The sequence below is a fragment of the Hypanus sabinus genome, chromosome 7 (genome assembly GCF_030144855.1).
Source record: "Hypanus sabinus isolate sHypSab1 chromosome 7, sHypSab1.hap1, whole genome shotgun sequence".
Classification (NCBI taxonomy): Eukaryota; Metazoa; Chordata; class Chondrichthyes; order Myliobatiformes; family Dasyatidae; genus Hypanus; species Hypanus sabinus.
In genome coordinates, this window is record NC_082712.1 from 85024357 (window position 1) to 85042024 (window position 17668).

A 17668-nucleotide genomic window follows, 5' to 3' on the forward strand; every position below is an offset into this window, starting at 1 on the left:
TCTATTTTGGGAGATGTATGTTACAGCGAGGTGAGGACAGAAATCCCCTACAGTAAGATCAGTTTTCACAAGATAAACCACATTACTAGTTATTACAACACAAGTACTAAACATATCAAAACAGCCTTTTACTATTCTGCATATTTTACATTCTAAATATATATGAATGTTTTTCTATGCAGTTTCATAGATGACAGCAATCAGAAATGTCCAGACTTCCCTGTTGGTCTTTTATGATTTTGTTAAAAACTCACATCAGAGAATATCTTTATGAATAATATTTAATGGATCCTGGACTTACTGTCAGTTCGCTGGCAGATGGTAACAGTGGGCTCCCTCTCCTCTCCCCCTCTAACCCTCAACACAGGTGCCCCTCAGGGCTGTGTCCTAAGCCCCCTCCTTCACTCTCTGTATACCATGACTGTGTCACCACCCAATTTGCTAATTACATTTGCTGATGACTCTACACTGTTTGGCCTAATCACAAATAATAATGAGGCAGCCTACAGAGAAGAAATCATCACCCTAACACGGTTGTTTAAAGAAGACAACCTCTCCCAGAATGTCGCAAAAACAAAGCAGCTGGTTGTGAACTATAACAGGAACGGAGACAGGCTAACCTCTATTGACATCAATGGATCTGGGGTTGAGAGGGTGAACAGCTTTAAGTTCCTTGGCATACACATCACCGAGGATCCCGTGTGGTCTGTACATACCAGCTGAGATAAAGAAGGCACAACAGCAACTCTTTCACCGCAGTCGGTGGGAGAAGTTTGGTATGGGACCCAAATCCTAAAAACTTTCTACAGGGGCACAATTGAGAGCATCTTGACTGGCTGCATCCCTACCTAGTACGGGAATTGTACTTCCTTCAATCGCAGGACTCTGCAGAGAGTGGTGTGGACAGCCCAGTGCATCTGTAGATGGGAACCTCCCACTATTCAGGACACTTACAAAGACAGGTGTGTAAAAAGATCCTGAAGGATCATTGGGGACCTGAGTCACTCCAACCACAACTGTTCCAGCAGCAACCATCCAGGAAATGGTACCACAGCGTGTGGTTTTTCTTTCTTTCTCTTTCTCTCTCTCTCTCCCTCTCCCTCTCCTGAAGGTCATTAGGACTGTAGGAACTGCACAACACTAATTTAGTTCACTATTCTGGGTACAAAGCACCACTGCATTTACATCCTTTTTTTGGACCATTTTCATTATTTTCCTTTGGAGAGGTTCCAAATAGTTGTATTAACACACCAAAATAAGGATAAAATCCAACTTCTGGACACACCTTACCACAGTTGCCACCTGAATAGTTCCTGTGAAGTCCATTCAAACCTAACCTATCAACAGACTAACTCGACAAGCAGGCTATCAATTTCTATCTGATTGGCGCCACCTATATATCATGGGTTCAGATCAAGGATATAATCTGATAAAACATAGTTTCCAATCAAGTAAAGCTGTATCATGCTGACCCAGGATGACTTGATTTTAGGATTATATGTGTCCTCTATTCTTGATCAACTGCAATGTAGCATATGTGCAATACAGCAAAATTTCACTGCATACAAGTCAGAATTAATAAATCTGATTCCAATACACATTACTTTATCAATTTTTTTGCAATTTTCCTTTGAGTTGATTTGAGAATAATAGTCAAGCATGATAAATGTTATAAGGTTCCTTAAGGCTGTTATAAGCTGGGGGTGAGAGTGGGGATAAGCTCCCACTATGGCATGCAGCTCAAGTAGTCTCTGACAACCAAGTTTAGTTTCCGGCCTACACATGTGGCTTAGTTACTATGTCCAGTGGAACTGTTTCTACTGACAGGAGAAGAGGCAAAGGTGGGCTACTGGCACCTTAAAAACAGTCACTTTGGGCAAATGGGGCTCATCAGCCGTGGTTGGAATCTTTGATCTCAAACCTCTGTTCCCTTGTGGTGATACCCAATCATAGGGGATGGCTTCAGGGTTAAATCCCAAGGGAAATACCCAAAGCTGGAGTCTCTAAGGCAGTCCTACGTTGAGTTCAATGCCAACTGGCAACTCCTGCAATGCTGTTGGTGCCAAATTGCATAGATCTCTGCCGTTCCTTTGGGTCCATCAGATGCTGGAGGGGCGGACTTGTTACATTGTCAACAGCTTCCTTTCCAAATTGTATTGCCCAGGCTTGCGTATCTAGACTGCTAGGACACAACACCCATGATGGACCCTGACCAACGGGTGCCTCACTACAGCAATGCCAGGGTTTGGACTGGCTATGCGCAGGCTGGGTTCAGGTTAGGTTTTGATTTTATACCCAAGGAAATGTTTACTAATTTCCAACATTATTTTAATTGATGAAACAAAAAATGCAACAATTGATCTTCACCAATCCAAACATATATAAATAAATTCCAAGATGGCAGCGCGACACAGCTTGCAGCGGCCACTCCGGAGCTGATTATCTGTTATTTGTGAAGCGGGGTGCCGTGCGCAATCATAATCGGATGAAAAACGGATGTGGGAGCATGGAGGAACATCTGGAAATTTCCAGGAAGACCTTCTTCGTTGCTGCTGCTGCTGTGAGGTCCGGGTCTCTGCTGGGAAGAACAGGCCCCCAGTCCTTGGGGTCGCGTTGCCGAAGGCGTCTTAATACGCTCGGCAGAGGATGGTGCTAGAAGCTGTACCAGAGGGGATTGTCGGAGGCTCGGAGGTTCGACGGACTCAGAGTCCGCTGCAGTCAGGTCGCTTTCAGTGTGTGCTGTGTCTGCGAGGCTGGGTTCGACTGAGCTTTCATTGTGTGCTGCGTCTGCGAGGCTGAGTTGGGCAGCGCCATGGAAGTCCATAGTGGGAGTATTCCCTTCTGTCGACTGCGTGGAATGACGTCTATCGGGACCCCGAGGACTTGTGGAAACTGTGTGGTGGTTCCTTTTGAACTTATGGTCTTTTAACATCTTTGGACTATTTTTACTGTGCCCATGGTCTCTTTTTTTTTATCAATTATGCTATTGTTTGCACTGTTGTAACTGTATGTTGTAACTATGTGGTTTTGTGCAGGTCTTGTAGCTTTAGTTTTTGGTCTTGTTTCGTCTGTTTCCATTGGAGCTCCTTTCCGGGGAACGCGCTGAGATGGTAGCACGATATTAATACGCAACAGCCTCTCCGGCTCTGGATTGGGGATTGCCAAATGTTATGTGGATTTTCTGGTGTAGTCTGTTTTGTCATGTGCTTTTGTGATATCATTCTGGAGGAATGTTGTCTCATTTTTTAACTGCATTGCATTGTGGTTTCTAAATGACAATAAACTGAATCTGAATATGCCTAAAACTCCACAAGGAGTTACTAAATCAGTATCAGCTATGTTCCAATCCTTAAAGGTTGATAAAGTCTATGTCTCACATACCCTATCATACTTACATATATGTTCAAGTATGCCATTTGTTTTAACTTGTGATAACTTGGTTTAAATGTATAGGAAATGCAAATGTATTTACTGATTTGTGAGTCCTCTACACAATTAGCTTTCTTTGGAGATAACTGTTTAAAAGAGAACATCCTAATCAATTCAAGAAGTCTCTGAAACACTGGCAGTGATAGAAGCAATAAGGCTCTAAGGGGTAACACAATGAAGGAAAAACTTTGAAAACAAGTACTTTTGGACTGCAGGAAAAAATGAAATCCATCACTTCATTATCTTGACGTCTTCACAACAGTTCTGAAGAGTCCATAAGCAGAGCTGATTAGTCTTGCACTGCACATATTTATAAATGGGGGAAAAAATCCATCATGATCCTTACTGATCTAGACATTCAAAACAGAGGTAATAATATCACGTCCGCTTTGTTACAGATTGCTCAACATTTGTTCCTGCTCAAGCTGTACTTCTTTTTCCATACCTGATGCAGTCTAGAGCCATCAGCAGAAAACTGAACAATGCTCAACCTAAATAGATTTGCAGTCAGCTGGTACTAGATCTCATTAGCCTTTACTTTCTCCAAACCCCCATAAATGGGGAACACATCAGCTTTGTTCACAACAAGAGATCTTCCCTATATATACACCTGGTCATTATAGACTGCAGAACCCCCTCCTTAATTGGACCCTTTCTTAAAGACAACAATTTCTAATCATTTTAATGAATAGTTAAAAAGACCTCAAGTGATGATATGTATCAGACCACCATTCAAAAGGAAGCCACATGCGTCAGGTACAAAGGATGGGGGGGTGGGGGAAGAGAGCAAGAGAGAAAATAATTGAATCAACAGCACTGATGAGCATTGTGTTTTAATAACAATGAAGGGAGTTTAAGTTAGTCCTGGGATTGGAGAAGCCTGTTTTACCTTTCACTGCTATGCTGTTGATACTGTTAATAAAAGTCAATTGTTACGTACCCGTGACACATGACAATGGTGTACTTGTCACGTGACAGGTGTTGAAGCTATACTGGACTTGAGGTAATGGTCTTGTGATGGTGGAGTGACATCATTTTCCCACCAGTAGAGGTCATGTGACAGGTTTTTTTGTGTTTTTTTAAACAGGGTATAAAAGGAGGACCCCTCCCTGTGAGGAGGGGCAGTTCGTGGCTGGATTTGCCATGTTGACTTCATGCCACTGCGTGATTTAACGTTATGATGCAGTTTAGTTGAAAGATGAAGTTTTATCTAATCCCTAAAGTTTGCCAGCAGTTTCTTTACAATACTGCTGGTTGAGAATCAGTGGAGAGTGAAGATCGGAGTTCTGGAGTTAGAAGTTAGAGGAGTATCAATTTCGACGGTGAAACAGTTTCGACCTTGTTTGATCCTTATTCGGAAGGAATTCGTTGACTGCTCTCGTGTTAATCCCTGTGAATAGCAGAAAGGATTGGGAACAGTGTTGTAAAGGAAAGCTCAGTGCCTTTAAGCCGTTCCATTTGTCCATCTACGTAAATTCTTCGTGGGAAAAGTTCGATTTGGGAACCGAAGCAACATGATGTGAAAGAGAATTTAAATCGTCTTAAAAAAGTCTCTCCCTTAAATGGACTGTGAGCATTTTGAACTTTTGTAATACTACTTTGAAGAACTGTTTTTGCAACATCGCTTTAAGCTTCATTGCTTTAAGAACTGCTGATTTCCGGTTACGTGAGTGGTTTGTTCTTTTTCTTTTGGGGGGTTTGTTTTCAGTGTTTAATAAACGTGTTATTTGTTATAAAAATCCCTGCCTCACTCATATATTTATTGTTGCTTGAATCCGTAACATAAATATGGGGGCTGTGTCCAGATTGGATCGTTTGAGTTTAAATGCTTGCTAACTTTTGGATCAGTGTTTTGGAACAGGGGAATACTTGATTCTTTTGTTTGATTGGCTTGTGAGTGGTATTCGGCAACAATGAATATTGATGAGTTTCTGGCTTCACCAGACACGGAGTTGTTAGCGAAGGCGAGAAAAACTGAGATGTCTGAGATAGCTAGTAGATTGCAACTTAAAGGTATTTTGAAGATTACATCAAAGGCTGTAATACAGAGAAAATCGCATCACACTACGTGGATTCGGGTGATTTTGATATAATCGATTTTAGAGTCATTTCCAATAATTAATATAGAGATGCAGTTGCAAATCGAACAAATGAAGTTGGAACAAAGTAAAGCAGAATTGGAGCGTTGTAGGTTAGAAGCTGATCAGAAAAAAAGGGATTTTAAATATGCAATGACGGAATTAAGGTCTGGGAATCAGTCTTCTGGTTCTAGAAAACCGTTTGTTGCTAGTCAAGAAATTAAATTGGTCCCACCATTTAATGAAACAGAAGTGGAAAGATATTTCCAACATTTTGAAACGATTGCTCAGATTTCAGAGTGGCCGAAAGATAAATGGTCAGTGTTGTTACAAAGTGTAATTAAAGGTAAAGCACAACAAGTCTATACAGCTTTAACTGCTGCACAAGCACTTGATTATGATATTGTGAAAAAGCATATTTTAAAATCATACGAATTAGTCCCAGAAGCATATAGAGAAAGATTCAGAAGTTTGAAAAAGTCTGTGAAAAAAACTTATGTGGAATTTGCCTATGATAAAGCTATGTGTTTTGAGAGATGAGTTTCTTCTATAAATGTAAATAGGGACTATGATACATTGAAAGAGCTGATTTTAATGGAGGAATTTAAAAGAAGCATCCCTGTTGAACTAAGGACCTACTTAAATGAGAGGGATCTGATAAATTGCAGGACTGTGCTAGATTAGCTGATGAGTATGTTTTAATCGATAAGAATAAATTTCCTCAGGGCAGAATTTTTAAGAGGAAAGATAACACAGAAACTCAAGGTAAATCAGAAATTAAATCAGAAGTTAATGAGAAAGGTAAGGAAAACCTGTGAAGGAAAGACAGTTTGGTCTTATTTGTAACTATTGTAGGAAGCCTGGCCATGTAATAGCTAACTGTTTCAGATTGAAAAAGAAAGAGAAGGAAGCAGTTCCAGATGCTTGTGTGCAACATACTGAAGCACCTGTAAAATTACAGGGTTTGATATACACAAATGAGGTTTTGTTAGAGTCTGACCAAGTTAGAAAGGGATATGATCATTTTATAACTGAAGGATTTGTATCCTTGAAAGAAGGATCTACTCTGGTGCCATTAAAAATCCTTAGGGATACTGGAGCTTCTCAATCACTGATGTTAGACAGTGTATTGAAGTTTAATGAAGAGTCTGATACTGGTGAGGTAAATTATATAAGAGGTGTTGGGAGTGATTTTATGCCTGTACATTTGCATAAAGTAAATTTAAAGTCAGGGTTAGTTACAGGATTTGTTAAAGTAGGATTACAGCATAGCTTACCTGTGAAGGATATCTCTTGTTAGGTAATGACTTGGCAGGTGGATAAGTTTTTCCTGAAGTGCATTTGACAATGGAGTCAGAGGAACCAGAGATGAATTCTAACACAGATTCTTCCTGTGTTGTGACTAGAGCTATAGCTAAAAAGATTGATGCGCAGAATGAGGTTGTTACTCATGACTGTTCAACTCAGGATTTGAGTTTTGAGGATGTGTCAGAGACTTTCTTACCTTCATTGTTTGAACAAGATTCTTGGAGTAAGTCTGACTATGAAGATTTATCTCTGTCTCAGAAGGAGATGATAGCAAAACAGAATAGAGACCCTGCGATTATAAAATTAAGAGAACAAGCTCTACTAAATAGTGAAATTGAGAAGGTGCCAGTAGGATATTACTTGGAAAAAGGAGTGTTGATGAGGAAGTGGAGATCACCTACAATTCCTGCAAGTGAGGAATGGAATATTGTTTACCAGGTAGTTGTCCCTAAAGTTTATCGAAATGAGATTTTGACTTTAGCTCATAGTGTGCCTTTAGGTGGACATCAGGGGGTAAGGAAAACTGTGGATAAGATTTTAAAACATTTTTACTGGCCTGATCTAAGAAAAGATGTGGCGATGTTTTGTAAAACGTGCCATACTTGTCAAATTGTGGGTAAACCAAATCAAGTTACACCAGTGGCTCCATTACAACCTATTCCAGCATTTGGTGAACCGTTTTCTAAAGTTATTATAGATTGTGTTGGTTCATTACCAAAGACAAAAACTGGTTATCAGTACTTGTTGACTATCATGTGTACTTCGTCTAGGTTTCCAGAGGCAATACCACTTAGGATTATAAAAGCTAAAACTGTGACAAAGGCCCTTATAAAATTCTTTATTTATTTTGGATTACCTAGGGAAATACAAACTGATCAAGGCAGTAATTTTATGTCTGGATTGTTTCAACAGGTAGTTTATAAATTGGGAGCTAATCAAATCACTTAGTCTGCATACCATCCAGAGTCGCAAGGTGCCTTGGAGAGGTTTCATTCTACCCTCAAGAATATGATTAGGACATATTGTGTGGAAAATGAAAGTGATTGGGATGAGGGCATAAACTTAGTTTTATTTGCAGTAAGGGAATTGGTACAAGAATCTTTAGGTTTCAGTCCATTTGAACTTATATTTGGGAATAGAGTTAGAGGACCTTTAGCTTTATTAAAAGAACAGTGGATTAGTAAGGAAATACACAATAATTTGTTGGACTATGTTTTGAAATTTAAGGACAGGTTACATAAAGCTTGTAGCTTAGCCAAGGAAAATTTAAAATTGGCTCAGGAGAAAATGAAAACTTGGTATGATAAAGAAGCTAGGATGAGGATGGTTAAGCCTGGAGATAAGGTGTTGGTTCTTTTCCCAGTGCAAACGAATCCTTTACAAGCTAGATTTCATGGTCCTTATGAAATTGTGTCTAAAATCAATTATGTGGATTACGTGATAAAAACTCCAGATCGTAGAAGGTCAACACAACTTTGCCATATAAATATGATAAAACCACATTTTGGGAAACGATCTGATACTGTGACTGTTGTGGTTAGTGAGAATGAGTTTGATTTAACTAGGAACATGATAGAGGATTCATCTGAATTTCATTCTAAATTCAACATTGTTTCTGTTAGGTTACCAAATTCAACCATTCTGGAAAATATTGATGAGAAATTAGTACATTTACAGCTAGAGCAGAAACAACAGATGAAGGAATTAATTTTTAAATATTTGTTTCCAGATATTCCGAGAAGGACTACTATAGCTTCACATGATGTAGATGCTGGAGATGCCAAACCTATTAAACAACACCCATATAGGATGAACATAGAAAAATGTGAACTTGCTGAGAAAGAAATTAAATATATGTTAGAGAATAATATTATTAGGCATTCTAACTCGAATTGGAGTTCACCCTGTGTTATGGTGCCAAAACCAAATGGTAGTATTGTAGCGGTGTGCTACATGCAGCGCTAAAATTACAACAAGGAGTCGGTAACTGCAGTCGAAGGAAAAAACTTCATTCGAAATCCTCAGCCTCACTTTTAAGCCTCCCTCAACCTGCCCCCCGTGGCACAGAGGCTCCAAAGCTCTGTGCTCGCAAACCCCCGTAGGCTATCTAATTGTGAGCCGGTTCGGATGTGCCAGGAAATGGGTCGCCACATAACCCCACCCCCAGAACCGGCGATACACCCCCCAATGTCCACAGTCTGGGCCGGAACCTGCTTGGGAGATCGGCCTCTGCGCCGAGGTGCCAGAAACTTGGCCGGTTGCGCCAGGTCCACATGGGCCGGTTTGAGGCGGTCCACCATGAAAACCTCCTCTTTCCCCCCAACGTCCAGCACGAACGTGGACCCGTTGTTCCGGAGCACCATAAACGGCCCCTCATATGGCCGCTGCAGCGGTGGCCGATGCCCGCCCCCTCATACAAACACAAACTTACAGTTCTGCAGGTCTTTAGGTACGCAGGTCGGGTTCCGCCCGTGCTGTGAAGTGGGTATGGGGTCCAGGTTACCGAATTTCTTGCGTAGTCTGCCCAGGACTGCTGCAGGATCTTCCTCTTGCCCCCGTGGGGCTGGTAGGAACTCCCCGGGGACGACCAGGGGCACGCCGTATACCAACTCGGCCGACGAGGCGTGCAGGTCGTCCTTGGGCGCTGTGCGGATGCCGAGTAGGACCCAGGGAAGCTCGTATGCCCAGTTGGCTCCTCGCAGGCGGGCCATGAGGGCCGACTTCAGGTGACAGTGGAAACGCTCCACTAGCCCGTTCGACTGTGGGTGGTAGGCAGTTGTGTGGTGCAGCTGAGTCCCCAAAAGGCTGGCCATAGCTGACCACAGGCTGGAGGTGAACTGGGCGCCTCTGTCAGAGGTAATGTGGGCCGGTACACCAAAGCGAGATATCCAGGTGGTGATCAGGGCTTGGGCGCAAGATTCGGAGGTGGTGTCGGTGAGCGGGACCGCCTCTGGCCATCTTGTGAACTGGTCCACGATAGTCAGGAGGTGCCTCGCTCCACGCGACACTGGCAGGGGGCCCAAGATATCCACATGAATGTGGTCGAAACGCCGGTGGGCGGGATGGAATTGCTGCGGTGGGGCTTTGGTGTGCCGCTGCACCTTGGCCGTCTGGCAGTGCATGCATGTTTTGGCCCATTCACTGACCTGTTTGCGGAGTCCGTGCCAAACGAACCTGCTGGAAACCATCCGGACAGTCGTCCGGATGGAGGGATGCGCCAAGTTATGAATGGAGCCGAAAACACGGCACTGCCAGGCTGTCGGGACGACGGGACAGGGCTGGCTGGTGGCGACATCACAGAGTAGGGTCCTCTCACCCGGGCCTACGGGGAGGTCCTGGAGTTGCAAACCGGAGACTGCGGTTCTGTAACTCGGAATCTCCTCATCTGCCTGCTGTGCCTCTGCCAGTGCCTCAAAGTCTACCCCTTGGGAAAGGGCATGAACGGTAGGGCGAGAGAGCGCATCCGCCACGACATTGTCCTTACCCGAGACATGCCGGACATCCGTCATGTATTCAGAGATGTAGGACAGGTGGCGTTGTTGGCGGGACGACCAGGGGTCGGACGCTTTCGTAAACACAAAGGTAAGCGGTTTGTGGTCCGTGAACGCGGTGAAGGGCCGACCTTCTAGGAAGTACCTGAAATGCCAGATTGCCAGGTAGAGCGCCAACAGTTCCCGGTCGAAAGCACTGTACTTGAGCTCGGGTGGCCGCAGGTGTTTGCTGAAAAACACCAGGGGTTGCCAGCAACCTGCGATGAGTTGCTCCAGCACCCCACCGACTGCCGTGTTAGATGCGTCCACTGTGAGGGCGGTAGGGGCGTCCGTTCTGGGATGTACTAGCATTGCGGCGTTCGCCAAAGCTTCCTTCGTTTGAACGAAAGCGGCGGCAGACTCCTCGTCCCAGGTAATGTCCTTGCTCGGATCCGACATCAGGGCGAACAGGGGGTGCATGATCCGGGCAGCTGAAGGGAGGAAGTGGTGGTAGAAATTGACCATACCTACGAATTCCTAAAGGCCTTTGATCGTGGTGGGTCGGGGGAAATGGCGGACCGCATCTACCTTAGCGGGCAGAGGGGTTGCCCCGTCTTTAGTAATCCTGTGGCCCAGGAAGTCAATGGTATCGAGTCTGAACTGGCATTTGGCGGGGTTGATTGTAAGACCGTACTCACTCAGTCGGGCGCAGAGTTGACGGAGGTGGGACAGATGCTCCTGACGACTGCTGCTGGCTATGAGGATGTCGTCCAAATAGATGAACGCAAAGTCCAGGTCCCGTCCCACCGTGTCCATTAACCGCTGGAACGTCTGTGCGGCATTCTTCAGACCGAACGGCATGCGGAGGAACTCGAAAAGGCCAAAAGGGGTGATGAGAGCCGTTTTGGGGACGTCGTAAGGATGCATCGGGATTTGATGGTACCCTCGGACGAGGTCTACCTTGGAGAAGATCCGTGCGCCATGCAGGTTTGCTGCAAAGTCCTGAATGTGTGGCACAGGGTAGCGGTCCGGTGTGGTAGCGTCGTTCAGCCTGCGGTAGTCGCCGCACGGTCTCCAGCCTCCCGTCGCTTTGGGCACCATGTGCAGGGGGGAGGCCCATGGGCTGTGTGACCGCCGGATGATCCCCAATTCCTCCATCCTCTGGAACTCCTCCTTCACCAGTTGGAGCTTGTCCGGGGGAAGCCGCCGAGCGCGGGCGTGGAGGGGTGGACCCTGGGTCGGGATGTGGTGCTGTACGCCGTGTCGGGGCATGGCCGCTGTGAACTGCGGTACCAGAACCGATGGGAAATCCGCCAGGACCCTGGTGAAGTCGTTGTCGGACAGCGTGATGGAGCCGAGGTGAGGGGCTGGCAACTGGGCTGCACCCAGGGAGAACGTCTGAAAGGTCTCGGCGTGTACCAGTCTCTTCCTGGGCAGGTCGACCAGTAGGCTGTGAGCCCGCAAAAAATCCGCACCCAGAAGCGGTTGGGCTACGGCGGCCAGTGTGAAGTCCCACGTGAACTGGCTGGAGCCGAACTGTAGCTGCACCTGACGGGTGCCATAGGTCCTTACTGTGCTGCCGTTCACGGCCCTCAGGGGGGGCCCCAGTGCCCTGCTGCGGGTGTCGTAACTCGTCGGAGGTAGAACGCTGATCTCGGCACCAGCGTCGACCAAAAACCGGCGTCCCGACCTTCTGTCCCACACATACAGGAGGCTATCCCGATGGCCAGCCGCCGTAGCCATCAGCGGTGGCTGGCCCTGGCGTTTCCCGGGACCTTGCAGGGCGGGCGACAATGGCGGGCTTCTGCGCCCCACCACTGGTGGTAGAAGCACCAGTGTTCATTGGGCCGGGGGTTGGCGGGCTCTGCGGCCGGGCCTGGACTGGTTTGCTGCTGGGAGCGTGGCTGGGAGATCTGTGCGATGGACGCCCCGCTCACCTTTTTGGCGTTCCACAGCAAGTCCGCCCGGGCTGCCACCTTCCGGGGGTCACTGAAATCCGCGTTGGACAGCAGCAGGCGTATGTCCTCGGGCAGCTGCTCCAGGAATGCCTGCTCAAACATGAGGCAGGGTGCGTGTCCGTCGGCGAGAGACAACATCTCATTCATTAAAGCCGAAGGTCTGTCGCCCAAGCCATCCAGGTGCAGTAAACGGGCAGCCCGCTCGCGCCATGAGAGTCCGAAGGTCCTGAGGAGCAGGGCTTTGAATTCCGTGTACTTGCCGTCTGCCGGGGGCAACTGTACGAACTCCGCGACCTGGGCCGCTGTGTCCTGGTCGAGGGAGCTCACCACGTAGTAGTAGCGGGTGTCTTCTGAGGTGATCTGGCGAACGTGGAATTGGGCTTCGGCTTGCTGGAACCATAGGTTCGGTCGCTGTGTCCAGAAACCCGGCAGTTTCAATGAAACCGCATGAACAGAGGCGGCGTCGGTCATTTCTGGTCCAAAAATCGTTTGGACCGTCGGGGTCACCAATTGTAGCGGTGTGCTGCATGCAGCGCTAAAATTACGACACGGAGTCGGTAACTGCAGTCGAAGGAAAAAACTTTATTCGAAATCCTCAGCCTCACTTTTAAGCCTCCCTCAACCTGCCCCCCGTGGCGCAGAGGCTCCAAAGCTCTGTGCTCGCAAACCCCCGTAGGCTATCTAATTTTGAGCCGGTTCGGATGTGCCAGGAAATGGGTCGCCACAGTATTAGGTTTTGTATGCACTACAGGAAGGTGAATGCTGTAACGAAATCAGATGCATATCCAATTCCTAGAGTAAATGATTGTGTAGATAAAGTTGGAAAAGCAAAGTTCCTTACAAAGATTGATTTATTGAAAGGGTATTGGTGTGTTCCATTAACGGACAGAGGTAGAGAGATTTCTGCATTTGTAACTCCATCTGGCCTATATGAATATAACGTTCTTCCATTTGGGATGAAGAATGCCCCAGGTACTTTCCAGAGGATGATTAACTCTGTGATTCAGGGATTGAAAGATACTGATGCTTATATTGATGATTTAGTGACAGGAAATGATACTTGGGAAGCACACATTATTGCGGTGGAGAAATTGTTTGAAAGGCTTTCAAAAGCTAACTTAACTATTAATTTAGCTAAGAGTGAATTTGGACATGCCACTGTGACTTACCTTGGTTATGTTGTGGGTCAAGGTAAGGTAGCTCCTGTTCAGGCAAAAGTTCGGGCTATTTTAGAGATACCCACTCCAATGGGGAAAAAAAACTCTCAGAAGATTCTTGAGAATGGTAGGATATTATCAAAAATTTCATAAGATTTTTGCTAATGTTGCCCTTCCATTAACTAACCTTTTGCAGAGGAATGTGAAGTTTGTGTGGACAGTGCCTTGTCAAGAAGCATTTGAAAAATTGAAAACAATGATATGTCAACAACCTGTGCTTAAGGCACCTGACTTTGAAAAACCTTTTTCATTAGCTGTAGATGCTAGTGATGAGGCTGCAGGAGCAGTATTAGTGCAAAGGAATGAGGGTGATGAGGTTGATCATCCAGTAGATTACTTTTCTAAGAAATTTAGTAAGCATCAAAGAAACTGTTCGACAATAGAGAAGGAATTGTTATCTCTTGTTTTAGCTTTAGAATATTTTGAGGTATATGTTGGTACAACTCAAAAACCACTTATTGTTTACACTGATCATAATCCGTTAGTTTTTCTGAGTAAGATGAAAAACAAAAACAGAAGATTATTAAATTGGAGTTTGATGTTACAAGAGTACAATATTGAGATAACTCATATTAAAGGTAAAGATAATGTGGTTGCTGATCGTCTATCTCGATGTTGAATGTACAATGTAATTTTTTTATGGAGTGTTTTTTTTACAATTGGAACACTCCTACTGTATCGTAAGATGTTATATGATGATACTGTATTGTATATTGTCTATGTTATAAAATTTATACATTTGTTTTTCTTGTAAATAATTGTTAAAATTTTTGTTCTTGTCAAACCAAAAATGTTTTTTTTGGAGGGAGGTGTTACGTATCTGTGACACATGACAGTGATGTACTTGTCACGTGACAGGTATTGAAGCTATACTGGACTTGAGGTAATGGTCTTGTGATGGTGGAGTGACATCATTTTCCTGCCAGCAGAGGTCATGTTACAGGTTTTTTGTTTTTTATATATAAACAGGGTATAAAAGGAGGACCCCTCCCTGTGCGGAGGGGCAGTTCATGGCTGGATTTGCCATGTTGACTTCATGCCACTGCGTGATTAACATTATGACGCAGCTTAGTTGAAAGATGAAGTTTTATCTAATCCCTAAAGTTTAAAAGGTCATTGCCAGCAGTTTCTTTACAATACTGCTGGTTGAGAATCAGTGGAGAGTGAAGATCGGACTTCAGGAATTAGAAGACCAAGGAGAATCGATTTTGACGGTGAAACAGTTTCAACCTTGTTTGATCCTTATTCGGAAGGAATTCTCGTGTTAATCCCTGTGAATAGCAGAAAGGATTGGGAACAGTGTTGTAAAGGAAAGGTCAGTGCCTTTAAGCTGTTCTATTTGTCCATCTACGTAAATTCTTTGTGGGAAAAGTTCGATTTGGGAACCGAAGCAACATGATGTGAAAGAGAATTTAAATCGTCTTAAAAAAGTCTCTCCCTTAAATGGACTGTGAGTATTTTGAACTTTTGCAATACTACTTTGAAGAACAGTTTTTGCAACATCGCTTTAAGAACTGTTTAAGCTTCATTGCTTTAAGAACTGTTTAAGCTGCCACACAGCAGCTGATTTCCGGTTACGTGAGTGGTTTGTTTACTTTTGGGGGGGGGGGGGGTTTGTTTTCAGTGTTTAATAAACGTGTTATTTGTTATAAAAACCCCTGCCTCACTCATATATTTATTGTTGGTTGAATCCGTAACACAATACAGAAGTTAATTTGTCATATACAGCATGAAAGTACTTGATCCTTTTTCAAAAGTTAATACAGTCGGCCCTCCTTATCCGCAAATTCCACATGCGTGAATTCAACTAACTGCAAATCGCAAAAACCTGTAAGTGCTCTTCCAGCACCTGTTGTTCAAGCATGTGCAGACTTTTTTCCTTTTCTATATTCCCTAAACAATGCAGTATAACAACCATCTTACATAGCATTTACATTGTATTACGTATTATAAGTAATCTAGAGATGATTTAAAGTATACGGGAGGATTGCGTGGATTATCGTGGATCGGGATTGAAAAAATTTGGAAGTTCTTTTACTAAGTAAGTCGGAACAGATACATCCAGTATTATTTAGCGTCAGTTAGTCAAACGTTTTTCTTAGTATATAGTAAATATTTCACCTTTCAATGCATATAAAACACTTAAGAACGTATGTTTCAGCGCCAGGATCGGGAACAGAAGTTCTCGGGACAAATCGCTCCTGAGTGCACTCTCCAACGTGCTGGGTTGATGTGGAGGATCAAAAACCCAAAACCCAAAAATTAAACCACTGCGTTGCTTAGTAATAATTGTAGCTTTCATCAGGGCAGAGCCTTTCTCACTTTATCCTTTAAAATTGTTCCGATCGTTGACCAACGTAGCCTCACGCTTTTACAATGACTGATGGCGTTTCACCTCTTTCCCATCGCTTTATTAATTCCACTTTATTTTCAATCCTGTTCGTGATTATTTTCACGAACAGAAACACTGCAGATGCAGATCTCTACCGCCGGGTCCTAAAGTCCACTGCATTGAGACAGTCTGAATAAGGGACTTCAGCATCCACGAATTTTGGTATCTGCAAGGGGTCCCGGAACCAATCCCCCTTGGATAAGGAGGGCCGACAATACTGTTCATACTGTTAAATCTATTGATACTGTGGTTTTATTTGAATTCTTTTAGAAACTGGAAGTATTAAATTTTTTTGATTATGGGCAGACACTACAAATGTCTAATTTTAATAGTGAACTCACTCTTCCCTCACTTGCTGATTCCACCCCACTTCTGTATTCAAGATGGCTCTGTGGGTAGCGGAGGTCCAGATCTCATGGGTCTCCAGCCTTGCCGAATGCCATTGTCATGAAGATGTAATTCAATGAAGCAGAAGTATTCCCTCTTTCTACAAATATCATCACTCATATTCTCCGACAGCAGCATTCCTTAAATAATGAACTTAGTGGTGTGAGAAAATGAATCTAAATATTCTACAGAAGCACCACCTCAGTCTTGCTCTTTGTTAGACTATGAGCTTAATTCAACATGCACAAAATGTTAATATTCAGTATCTTAAATTCTGGACAAAACTCACCTTCAAAATCTTTCATGGTCCTTTCCCTGTAAACCCTGAGCAAATTAATTTGGTTACACGAAGCTCCAAGTTATTGTACAGTGTGGTAAAATATGGTAAGCTCAGTCTTCTCTCATGCATTGTCCCTGAGAGTAAAGAGAAATAAAAGTCAAAAATAATGTCCTTTACACAATTTAAAACTGATTTGATACTGAAGTTTTCATATTATCAAAATGATTATGCAGTTTTTTCTATCTATATTCTGCCTGTTTCTTTTCAATTTTGCTATATACAGTAGCCTTTCATTTTCTTGTTCAGTGATTTCTTAAGAACAACTTGCACTTATATGCCTTCAACATTGTAAAAACTGTTTTCTTGAATTTCTTATCTGGCTGATAATGCTATTTATGCTAATATAAATGCATCAGTGTGTTAGATTTGAATGAAAATTTTGAAGCATTTACATCTGATAGATATAAAACAACATTTAGTTCCACTGGATGAAGATAAATATCTGGGCATAAATGTCTAAAATTTTAATTGCATCTATATTAAGTAAATTTAAACAAGATTGCATTCAGTGCTAATATCAGCAAACAACAAAGCACGATCTGATTCCCTCTGGAGAAGGCTCTTCCAATTTCTGGCACTGTGGTACAACGTAAGACACACTTCTCACCGCAAAAACAAACACTAGGGCTTCAAACTCAAGACACAAGATCTTGGCGGCAAAATACATGTCAGGAAAAGGCCTCATGAGTAAGTGACCAGAAGACCTGCTCAGCACAGCATATTTAGAATTTGGCATATGTCTCCAGTGCTCTCCACCAGATGTATCTATGTATTCAGCTCATTCAGCTGTATCTACGTATGATTTGAATAATTAGACTTGATTTGATTTAGTATGGTATTCCCCATCTCCCAAGGGACAATGATTAATTCCCCTGTTCAGCAGATTATAATGCTATATACAGATGCTGAACAAAATTGTCCTTCTGGTCTGTTGCTCTCCGCCTTGTGGCCCTCATAGTCTGATACTCCTTGATCTTTTTCTTCTGCAACCAAATCTTTAGCTGGCAAGGTTGTTGGGCATGAATTCTGCAGCTGCTTGGCCTTACTGCAAGGTATCCCTGGACTCTCACAAGTAGCAATATCTTATCT

General features: G+C 43.7%; 1 protein-coding gene across 8 annotated transcripts in view; it reads right to left on the reverse strand.

Annotated features, from left to right (window-relative positions):
• The window catches only part of LOC132396924 (zinc finger CW-type PWWP domain protein 1-like), a 194274-nt gene that overhangs the window by 158391 nt on the left and 18215 nt on the right, over window positions 1-17668 (reverse strand). For all 8 annotated transcript variants that reach the window (XM_059975021.1, XM_059975028.1, XM_059975023.1 and 5 more), the window contains exon 2: window positions 16529-16653. In XM_059975021.1, coding sequence (XP_059831004.1) covers window positions 16529-16544 — 16 coding nt within the window. In that variant the 5' untranslated portion in view covers window positions 16545-16653. The remainder of the gene's footprint in view (window positions 1-16528; window positions 16654-17668) is intronic.